Source organism: Sus scrofa, chromosome 15, assembly GCF_000003025.6.
Source record: "Sus scrofa isolate TJ Tabasco breed Duroc chromosome 15, Sscrofa11.1, whole genome shotgun sequence".
NCBI lineage: Eukaryota > Metazoa > Chordata > Mammalia > Artiodactyla > Suidae > Sus > Sus scrofa.
This window is the reverse complement of record NC_010457.5, coordinates 103,578,915-103,590,961: the sequence shown is the minus strand read 5'-3', so window position 1 is coordinate 103,590,961 and position 12,047 is coordinate 103,578,915. Positions and strand designations below refer to the sequence as shown.

The window sequence follows — 12,047 nt, the reverse complement described above, 5'->3', positions numbered from 1 at the left end:
TGAGGCACTGTTCTATTTCTTTTTTTCTCTTTGTGCTTTAGTAAGCTTCAAGTTCACTGATCTTTAGTTCTGTAGTGACCCATCTGCTGTATTTCCATTTGTTCTTTCTTATCCAACTAGTGACCAAAGAGAAAATCAAAGAGCAATAGTGATTTTTAAAAATAAATCTTACGCATATTTGAATTATTGGTATAAGTGTATTAACCACAAATAAAATAAAGAACTATTAATTTAGAAATGTGTAGTTTTTTCAATATCTTCTTTATTGCCTATAAAATTAGTTTGTGTATATATACACACACACATATATATATAACATTAGAAATGACACTGAATATGACACCAATGATGGGCTGCTGTAATTTTTTACTTTGACTTCTTCTATAGAAAGTGATAACAATCTGTGGAAAATGCTTTATTGTATCATGCCAATTTACAAGTAATACTTTAAAATAATACAAAATTAATCCACAGACTTAAGTGAAGATCAACTGATCCAAAAAATTTTCTTCCTTAGTTTTTCAAGTAATTGCTAAAAGTCCAATAAGCTCATTTTCCCAAGAAAGATTATTCTAATAGCTTTGGGTGTTCAATCCGTGCGATGGTCCAGTCAGGTTTTACTCCTTGTGTAAACTCCCTCTGAAACCTGGGGAAAAAATTACAAATAATGTGAATCTTTTATTGGTCCAAATACCTCTTGGATAACTGAATAATTTGCAAGTAAATATTAGAGTTAGTTTTTAGCAAAAAGCTAATAGTTAATGATAAATTAAAATCAAAACAAAAATGTTAAAGCTACCAATTTAATCACAAAAGATATCCCCATAAAATTAGAAGTGCATTCTCAACCAAAATGAGTATTTTTAATGGACCGATCTACACTCCACAGTCCTTGAGAGAAACTAGGGTGTTATTCTGTTAAGTACTAGCTACAACACTATGCCTAATATGAGGAGAAATTAACTGGACTATCGTGATAAAAACAAGATGTTCATGGAAGCTGGTTTATGTGATTAGACTTACTCATGGCTTACACTAAGCTCAATCTTGAAAATAGCAGTGTTTATGAGCTGCCTTGATCTTAGCAGGGAATAACAGAAGAACCAGGTTAGTGTTGATTATAGTGTTCTAAATGATGTCTTAAAATAGAGACAATTCAGTAGATTTAAATTAAATAAGTACTTAAATATTTGGAATATTTGGGGTAATTACAAATAAAATTTGAAGCAAAAAAAAAAGGGAAGAAAAGCAGATTTCCTTCAAGAGAAGTGAAAAAATAAAGATATTTCCTTTACCTTAGCAAAACAGTATGTTTTCTTTCTTAGGACATATTTAGGGGATTTGTTCATTATTTCAAAGCAAACTTGTATAACTCTGGTGACATAATAGTATTCTTTTGAAAATATTAAATTATGACTTGTTCACTGTTCCAAATTCTACTGGCACAATAAAAATAACACTATAGTGTCTCTCTCTTTTTTTTTTTTTGGACATGCCCATGGTATGCCAAAGTTCCCAGGCTAGGGAGGGAACCCTTGCCACAGTGACAATGCCAGGTCCTTAACCTGTTAGGCCACCAGGGAACTCCTATAGTGTCTCTTTTAAACAGTTTGCTAACCTCTTATTAGACAGTAACTCTTTAGGTCAGGAAATTCTTCAATTCTGTATCTGAACCCCCACGAGAGTACTTGGTAAGTAGGAAATGGTAAAAAAATGTCTAGTGAGTATATGGTCCATGTGCCATCTGCAATTATGGCAGAATTTTTTTCCAAGCATGACCATAACTACATCTCCTATCCATGTCTCTTGTCTCCAAGGTGGAGAGGTAGAGTCTCTCCAAGCCCTTTCAATGTGCAGATCTTGTGATTGCTTAGACCAGAAAACCGTGGTAGAAATGATGTTTCAATCCTGGGCATAGCCCTTTACTGGTCTGGTACCCTGTCTTCTGCCTCTTGGAAGCCAAACACCACATAAACGTGTGAATAGCTTGAGGCTCTCATAAGCCCAAACCACGAAGAGAGGCCTTGGAGAATGAGATGTTACATGGAGAACTCAAGGTGCCACCGCCTGAGTGAAGAAGCTGTTGTGGAAATGAATCTGCTGGTTCCTGCCACCCCAGACAGGGGGAGCAGAGAAAACACCATGACAGTAAAAAAGCAAACAAAATGAATGGCTGCTTGAAGTTACTGAGTTTTGGAGTGGTTTGTAATGTAGTAATAGACAGCTGAAAGATCGTTTAATTAAATTCAACAATATTACCTCTTCCTAATTTCTGAACATTCCTGCTTCGTGGCCAGTATGTCTTTATGACTTTCTCTCTTCATAAATAACTTGTCAAATTTCAATCCTGTTCTTCCTAAAGCTCCCTTTAGTTTTCATACCTTCATACTACCTTTCATTTTCTAGAGAAAGGAAACAACGAAATTTGATTAGACTTACTCATAGCTTGCACTAAGAAGCTGTTTAGTTTCCATGTTCTGATCCCCCAACTTAACCTGGAACACACTGGCTCCACTTATAGTTTCACTGGGGATGTTGGCACTGGTTAGATACCAAAAGCACATCAGGATGTTAACAAACTTCCTTCCTTAGAGAAAAAACATACACACATACAAGTACAGATCACAATAATCTATCATCCTTATACCAAAATGAAATCAGCAATTGGCAACAGTTATACAGTTGTTACAAATTCAGTGCTTATTCAAGTCTGTCTTAAGATACCTGTATTGACACTTGTTCATTTTTAGAAAATTCTCTTGGGGTTTATGACCTATTTGCCCTCCTCTCTGCAAAGCAGTAATGACAACTACTACATACTGAGCATGTGCTATTTACCAAGTATGCTACATGGAGTATTTTTAATTTGTGGCATTTTCTAAAATTATAACAGATATCTATTGTCAAGCCAAAGAAGAGAGGGGTATACACTTTTTTTTTTTTTTTTTTTTTTTTTTTTGCTGCTAAGTAACTACTTTAACCTCAACTGCCAGAAAGAAGAAAGATTTCTATTCTACCCTAAATCACTTTACTATGCTTAATGACTGTGCAAAAATCAAGTAGTGACCATGATGCTGAGATGCAATTTGAAATATTAGGGGAGAAGAAAACATTCATCATTAAAATATTTGGGAGTTCCCATGTGGTACAGTGGAAACGAATCCGACTAGGTACCATGAGGTTGCGGGTTTGATCCCTGACCTCGCTCAGTGAGTTGAGGATCCGGCATTGCCATAAGCTGTGTTGTAGGCTGCAGACACAGCTCAGATCTGGCGTTGCTGTGGCTGTGGTGTAGGCCAGCAGCAACAGCTCTGATTAGACCCCTAGCCTGGGAACCTCCATATGCCGTGGGTGCAGCCCTAAGAAGACAAAAAAAAAAGTACCTTTGCAAATATTTCAAATGACCATGTGTATGAAAAAATTTTCACTATTAAGAGTCCTCTATCAGCACTGCCTTGGCAAATATGTAAGCAAAGGTTAGATTTCCTATGTGCCTATCACATAATACACATGCAAATATTTGTAGAAGGAATAAGTTGGTAAGTTTTCAGGAATGTTATTGGGAAAACAGGACAAGGAGAAGAACAAGATAAAAATGCTAACATTCCTTTCAATTACTTTCAGCTTCTCCAAATAAATCCAACATGGGAATTCTGAGTTAATGTTACTTTCAGACAGTCTTTAGAAAAAATTATTTATTTTTTCTTTTACTCTTCACTCCCATGTAACACATGGCTGGACACTTACAATACTCCATTGTTTCCTTTAAGTTGGGAAGTCTGAAACACAAATGTTTACATTTTGGGACATGGGAACAGCTTATCCTAGACAGTTTTCATGGACTTAAGTGACAATGCCCTCTTCTGTGAATTAAATAGCACTGGGGAAAAATTCTAGATAGAAAGGCATAAGAAACCATTACCATATCCTAAGTCTTCCAGAACTAGATCTTTAAAGAATGAACGTATTATTTTCTCTGAAGTTCTATAAATATCCACTTGTACCAACAAAACACCCCTCATGATTATTCTTTAGTTTAGCTTATCTGGACAATTGTGGATCATTTAAAGCTGACTGGGCTCCAGCATTACCTTTCTCGTCGTAGTAAATGGAGATGTCGCCTGTAGATGTGTATACAATTTCATCTATGTCAGCAGCAAGGGCATGTTTATGGTTGTCAGGTAATGAAGTTACCTTTTCTTTTAATACATGTAGAGCCTAAGTATAGAAAAAGCAAACCATGGTTCATTGGTTGAGTTTTCGAAAGCTTTTCAAAAACTGTAATGAACTCTTCACAGAATGAATTTTGTAAAACTATTTTTAAATTTACTACCATATTTATTCACCTTCTAAAGCAAGGCTGAAAGCATCTGATTATTCAATCAGATAATTCCTAACAGAACATTCTATATAAGAACTGAAAGACATCAAATTTAACTTACTTGTGCCCTAAGCAGCCAGTCATTCTATGTTTCTGTATGATCCCAAGTACCCAAAAGGCACGACACAGGGACTCTACTTTGGCTGATGGCACACATACTATTTTAAAGCACAAATAGAGACAATCACTCCATTGCAAGAGAATAATACACTTTTTTTTTTTTTTTCTTTGTCTTTCTAGGGCCGAACCCACGGCATGTGGAGGTTCCCAGGTTAGGGGTCCAATTAAAGCTGCAGCCGTCAGCCTACACCAGAGCCACGGCAATGCAAGATCCGAGCCAAGTCTGTGACCTACACCACAGTCAAGTTTGCAACCTACATCACACCAATGCTGGATCCTTAACCCACTGAGCGAGGCCAGGGATCACACCCGCATCCTCATGAATGCTAGCAGGTTCATTAACCACTAAGCCACGACAGGAACTCCTACACTTGCTTTTAAAGGAAAACTGGAAGTATACTTTACCTCTTTGGCCACGAGTTCTTCCAATAGATCAAATTTACACTGTGACAGCAACTTGGACACATGAGAAAAAGCCTTTAAAAAATAGTAGGGGGAGGATGGTGATTATTATTTCAAAACATAATTAAAATATCACAAACATACAATGTTCATACTTAAATGGCCAAGTGTAACAAAGACTATTTTATGATAAAGGCAAATAAACAATGTTACACACTCAGATATTGATGTTAGGCATGACTCCTTCAAAAGTGGTTTCTTTTCTCTTCTCATATGGCCTTCCCACAGGTACAGCAGTAATTGAGCAGATTGCTATTTATGTATCCTCTTTAAGGACGGGGTGCGATAGTATGTGATAAACTTACTAGGTCCTCAATAAAAAATCTTCTATATGTTTCCTTTTTAAATAATGACGCTGTAATCAGCATCCTGTTATACGATGCCCCTCTTAGTCATGAATACATGGCAGCACAACTTAGGCGGTATTGGGAATCTGGTGATCTGGGCTGCAGCTGAACCTCATTAAGACACATCAAGCAGGTTTGAAAAAGTTGGAGAAAAGATAATGAGTTTGCATAGTCTAATACAGTAGATTTCAACTCTGAAATATGAGATGCCATTTTAAAGTGGGAGGGAAGTGACTGTGCTCCTCCACATTCCTAGCAGTGAGGAATGGAAATGTGGATTAAAACTCTACCTGTCTTCAAGGAGCCTCCGATCTACTTGAGGAGGGAGCCAAGGAAATGGACAAGTTCAAGGATTATGACAGGGCTTAAGAATAGGATGATTTGGTGACTATACTACCCAAGGCAATCCACAGATTCAATGCAATCCCTATCAAATTACCAAGGACATTTTTCACAAAACTTGAACAAAATATTTTAAAGTTTGTTTGGAGGCACAAAAGACCCAGAATAGCCAAAGACATCCTGAAAAAGAAAAATGGAGCTGGAGGAATCAGGCTCCCGGACTTCAGACTATACTACAAAGCAACAATCATCAAAACTGTATGACATGGCACAAAGACAGAAATTTAGATCAGTGGAACAAGACAGAAAGCCCAGAATTAAACCCATGCACCTCCAGTCAACTAATCTATGATAAAGGAGGCAAGAATATACAATGGAGAAAAGATGGCCTGTTCAATAAGTGGTGCTGGGAAAACTGGACAGCCACATGGAAAAGAATGAAATTAGAACACTCCCTAACACCATACACAAAAGTAAACTCAAAATGGATTAAAGACCTAGATATAAGACCAGATACTATAAAACTCTTAGGGGAAAACATAGGCCAAACACTCTCCGACATAAACGACAGTAATGTCTTCTCAGATCCACTTCTTAGAGTAATGACAATAAAAATAAACAAATGGGACTTAAAAAGTTTCTGCACAGCAAAGGAAACCCTAAACAAAATGAAAAGACAACCCACAGAATGGGTGAAAATCTTTACAAATGAATCAACTGACAAGGGATTTATAAGCACCTTCTGCAGCTCCATACCAAAAAACCAAACAATCCCATCAAAAAATGGGCAGAAGATCTAAACAGACAATTCTCCAAAGAAGACATATAGATGGCCAAAAAACACATGAAAAAATGTTCAACATCACTATTAGAGAAATGCAAATCAAAACCACTATAAGGTATCACCTTACATCAGCCAGAATGGCCATCATCAAAAGTCTACAAACAGTAAATGCTGGAGAGGGTGTGGAGAAAAAGGAACTCTATTACACTGTTGGTGGGATTGTAAATTGGTACAACCACTGTGGAAAACAGTATGGAGATTCCTCAGAAAACTAAAAACAGAACTACTATTGGATCCAGCAATCTCTCTCCTGGGCATCTATTCAGAGAAAACCATGACTCGAAACGACTCATGTACTTCATGGAGTTCCCGTCGTGGCGCAGTGGTTAACGAATCCGACTAGGAACCATGAGGGTGCGGGTTCGGTCCCTGCCCTTGCTCAATGGGTTGATGATCCGGCGTTGCTGTGAGCTGTGGTGTAGGTTGCAGACATGGCTCGGATCCCACGTTGCTGTGGCTCTGGCACAGGCCGGAGGCTACAGCTCCGATTGGACCCCTAGCCTGGGAACCTCCATATGCCGCGGGAGCGGTCCAAGAAATAGCAAAAAGACAAAAAAAAAAAAAAAAAACAAACCTCATGTACTCCAATGTTCACTGCAGCACTATATACAATAGCCAAGACATGGAAACAACCCAAATGCCCATCGACAGAAGAGTAGATAAAGAAGATGTGGTACATATACACAAGGGAATACTACTCAGCCATTAAAAGGAAAAAAAAAATAGAGGAGTTCCTGTCATGGCTCAGTGGTTAACGAATCCTACTAGGAACCATGAGGTTGCAGGTTCCATCCCTGGCCTTGCTCAGTGGGTTAAGGATCTGGCATTGCCGTGAGCTGTGGTGTGGGTTGCAGATGTGGCTCGGATCCTGCATTGCTGTGGCTCTGGCGTAGGCCAGTGGCTATAGCTCCGATTAGACCACTAGACCACTAGCCTGGGAACCTCCATATGCCTCGGGAGCAGGCCAAAGAAATAGCAAAAAGACCAAAAAAAAAAAAAAAAAGGTAGATAAATAACAGCACTTGCAGCAACATGGATAGACCTAGAAATTATCATGCTAAGTGAAATCTGTCAGACAATGAGTCACCAACATCAAATGCTATCATTTACATGTGGAATCTAAAAAAAAAGGCTACAATAAACTTTTTTGCAGAACAGATACTGACTCACAGACTTTGAAAAACTTATGGTTTCCAAATAGTGTGGGAGATGAGGAGATGCACTGAGGGTTTGGGATGGAAATGCTATAAAATTTGATTGTGATGATTGCTGTATAATTATAAATGTAATAAAATGCATTGAGTAATAAAAAAAAAATCCCCCCTCAAAAAAAAAAAAAAAAAAAAAAGAATAGGATGATTTGGGAGCATAAAGGTGAACACTTAAGCCATCTGGGAGCACCAGAGCAGGCTTCCTAAAGGAAGTAACATCTAAGATGAAATTTGAAGAACTGGCAAGAGAAAGAGTATGTACAGGTATGTCAGACAGACAATACTGAATAAGTGTTACAAGCTGAACTGTGTTCCCCAAATTCATATGTTGAAGCGCTAACTCCCAGTACCTCAAAACGTGACTATATTTGGAGATGGGGCCTTTAAAGAGGTGAAAAGTTAAATGAGGGTGGGCCACCACCAATCTGACTGGTGTCCTTATAGGAGCTAATTTGGAAACACACAAAAATACCAGCGCAATGCATGCAGAGGAGAAAAAAACCATGTGAGGACACAGCAAGAAGGCAATCATCTACAAGCAAAGGGGAGAGGCCTCAGAGGAAACCAAACCTGTCAATACCTTGTTCTTAGACTTCTGGCTTCCAGAATTGCGAGAAAATGAAGTTCTGTTGTTTTAAGCAACCCAGACAGAGGTATTCTGTTGAGGCAGCCCTATCAACAATGGAGTTAAATTCTGAGGAAAAAGAAGCATACTTCTAAATGGATTCAAGGACCCCTTGCTAACACTTTAGAGGCTCTCAGGGTTCAGAGACACTATATGATTTAGCAAGCCTTTGTGTACAGAAGATGGGTGGTATCTGGTAAGACGAAACAAAGACAATAACCATCATGTTGAAACCCAGCTATGAGACTCTATTTCATGTGGCCATAGAAGATCACACCTGAGCAAATTATCCTGTAAGATGATAATGAACCATTAGGAAAGAGGCTGCCCCAATAAGGCTTTGATGATATGAGGTTGCCTAACCTAAACAGCCCTCTTTTTCATAGAAAAGGCTAAAATGTGCTTGCAAGACATGAGAAAACAAACAGTATATGGTTAACGTGGTTTGATGGCAGTAACAGAAAGATATATCACATGCACAGGTCTACACTGTGACGCTGATACAATAAGATATATACATTTGGCCTTCATTCTGGTTTCTGGCACAGAACTCCTAAAATAAGCCCCTTCCAACTATACCTGCATTTAGGCTAATGAGGTGAACTCTTAAAAGATGGGGGTGACTATCAGAGGAACCAACCATGTGATCAGAGGGTTGGAACTTTCACCCCTGTCTCTCCTACCAGCTGTGACTTCCAGGTAGGGGAGAGGGGCTGGGGAATGACCTAATCACCAATGGCCAATGATTTAAACAATCATCCTACATAAGTAAAAGCTAGATAGAAACCCTAGCCCAAGAGATTAGCTCTGGGAACACATGGAGGAGCTGGGAGAGTGAGCCCCTGGAGAGAGCATGGAAGCTCCACACCACATCCCACATACCTTGTCCTATGCATCTCTTCCAGGTGGCTGTTCTTGAGTTGTATCCTTTATAACAAAACTGGAAATAGTAAAGTACTTTCCTGAGTCCTATGAGCCATTCTAACAAACTACTGAACCTGAGGAAAGGAGATGTGGAAACACCTAACTTATAGCTGGTCAGTCAAAAGTACTGGAGGCCTGGACTTGTGACTAGCATCTGAAGTGGGGGCAGTCATGTCGGACTGAGCCCTTAACCTGAGGGGTATGCATTAAATCTGGGAAGTTAGTGTCAGAACTGTTGTAAGCTGCCCTGATAAGGCCTTGATGATACAGGAGTGCTTAACCTAAAGAGGCTTCTAGAAAATAGTCCACTTTTTCATAGAAAAGGCTAAAACATTCAAGCAGGATAAAGGAAAACAAACGATGTATGATTAATGTGGCTTGATGGCAGTAATATGGACGATATCATGTCATATGTACGTAGGAATGAAAAGTAGGATTTGCGGGAGCTAACGAATCTGTTAAAGGGTTGTATTTCATCGGACCACCTATTCCTCTGGCTCACATGATGAATAAAATCTTGCCTAGATGGATATTAAATAAGCTACAAGAACATATTGTACAACACAGGGAATATAGCCAATGTTTTATAGTAACTATAAATGGAGTATAACCTTTAAAAATTGTAAATCACTAGATTGTAAACCTGTAACTTACATAATATTGTACATCAACTATACTTCAATTAAAAATTTTTTAAATAATAAATTTAAAAATAAAAAGCTTGCCTAGATTGTACTTAACCATCTCAATTTCTAGTGACTCTGGAAGACCAAGACTGCTTGTAGGGTGGGTCACAGGATAGTGAACCTCAGCAATTGCTAGCTATGCATCCTTGAGCCAATCATTGCATTTTTTTAGAAGTTGATTTTTATCAGCTATAAAGGAGAATTAGACTAAAATGATGAGCCCTAAGGTAACTTTTTGTTTTCATGTTTTATGATAAAAAAGAAAAACTTAATGAACATAATCTAATTGATAACTTGATATTCACAACCCAAGATAACTCTTACCGCTGGCAGGTGAGCCAAAGGAGAAAAAGTTGAGGTGAGAGTCAAGTAGCCAGTGTTTTTGTACCAGATTATTTCCAAGCCTTAGAATTATATCTATGCAAAAAAATGCACAGTTGCCTTATGAGATCTAGTAGGAAGGGTTCTTTTGGACACATCCTTCGAAATCATACTGGTTTGCTTATGAAAGGTATGTTAAGTAACCACTGGTTTATTGGGAACTGCTAAATATTTGCTATGGATGACCCAACATTCTTTTTGGAAATGCACAAAAGTTGACTTAGATGGGGCACAACTGCATATAGACTGGCTGATGAAGTGTGCAGATACTACTTAACAGCAAGTATAGGGGCTAAAACAGCTCACAGCTGGAGGCCCTTTAGTATCAAACAGTGACTAAAAAGTGTCCCATGCTCCCGTGTTGAGAGGAAATAGGCACTTAGGCCTGATTCCTGCCCATGGTTGGGAGATGACTTCCATTCCTTATTGACACATAAAAGAGCATGAGGTAGACAAGCTCAAGTCATCAGCTGCAACCGTGGAAAAAGTAGCATCATGATTATTTACCTCTGCACAGGCAAAAGATTTTGAGAACATAAGCAGAGATTTATCCCTTACAATGCTATTAATCAGGTCTGCCCTTTGCTTTTTAACTCTTTTATAAAAAGATAAATCAATCAAGAGTTGACTCCAGGAAGCAAAAAGCAGGAGTTAATACTGATAATGATTACATAAAGCTGAAAACATTTAATTTATAACAGGCAGGTCACATAAATAAACATTAATGGCCTTGTTTATAGAAATAATCTGAAAAAATTAGGAGTAAATATATCAATACCAGCATACAATCAATACTGCCTTCTTCATTCTGCAGAAAATGACATTCAGAAAAAAGAGCCATTGGCAGAAGTGGCCGAAACAGGCTTTGAATCCATTTCTATTTGATTCAAAACCTGTAGAGAGTGGAAAAGATAATTAAGGGACTTCACCCTGGAGTCTCCATCAAACCCTTTTATTCTCGGCGACCATATAAAACATAAGGAGACGCTTAAGTCAGGAAGTGTCCGGAGGGCTCTGCGGCTGCGTGACTACCCATATTTCATAACTTGGGACCTGGTGGAAATCTCACCGCTAAACACTTTTTCGTGTAATAGCTGAATGCGTGAGAGGTGGGCAGATTATCTGCAGAGAAATTAAACAAACCTGCTTCGCTCCCTCTGAGAATTCTGCGATGCTGAACTCTTGGTCGAAATAGGCCCAGATAAGGAAGGAGTAAATTCGAGTCCGAACCCAGTTGATGGGGTTGGGGAACCCCAGAATGATCATCTTGGTTTTCTGGCGCTGCTGGGGCTGATCCTCCGTGCTGTAGGTTCGCCGAGAGCAGGAAGAGAAGGCGGGGAGGGTTGCAGGGAGCTCCCGAGGGCTGAGCAGGGGACGCCCAGGACCCCGAGCTGGCAGCGCCAAGGCCCAAGAGACTCGAGGAAATGGGGTCGTTCCCGAACCAAGGCGGCGGCGGCAGAAGCAGCAAAATCCAGGCCATGGCGGCCTCACCTCGGTCGAACCAGGGCTCTGGAGTCGGGCGGCCCAGCCGGGCAGAGGCCGAAATAGCAGTAAGCGGGATAAAAGACGTACGGCCAGCGCCATCTTTGTGACCTTTCACCCCCAGCGTTTGCTAGTGCAATACGGAAAGAAAGTCGGTGGGAAACACCTCAGCGGGTTTGGAGAAAGACTGGAAGAGTCAAGCTGGTCTGTTGCTGCCACCCCTGGTGAGTCCGCCCCATCCC

The 12,047-nt window shown here is 39.4% G+C and overlaps 1 protein-coding gene across 1 annotated transcript; it reads right to left on the bottom strand.

Annotated features, from left to right (window-relative positions):
* On the bottom strand, positions 243-12,036 carry MAIP1 (matrix AAA peptidase interacting protein 1). Its single transcript, XM_003133571.3, has 5 exons — positions 11,467-12,036; positions 4,907-4,978; positions 4,092-4,218; positions 2,440-2,587; positions 243-646 (listed from the first exon to the last, which is right to left on the bottom strand). The coding sequence occupies exons 1-5, from the start codon at positions 11,905-11,907 to the stop codon at positions 568-570; spliced, it is 867 nt and encodes a 288-aa protein (XP_003133619.1). The 5' UTR covers positions 11,908-12,036; the 3' UTR covers positions 243-567.

Coding starts and splice junctions, on each gene's coding strand:
- MAIP1 (XM_003133571.3), bottom strand. CDS start 11,907: ATGGCGCTGGCCGTACGTCTTTTATCCCGCTTACTGCTATTTCGGCCT. Junction 4,979..11,466: donor TCTCAGAGGGAGCGAAGCAG/GTTTGTTTAATT, acceptor TATTTTTTAAAG/GCTTTTTCTCATGTGTCCAA. Junction 4,219..4,906: donor AAGAACTCGTGGCCAAAGAG/GTAAAGTATACT, acceptor TTCTATACTTAG/GCTCTACATGTATTAAAAGA.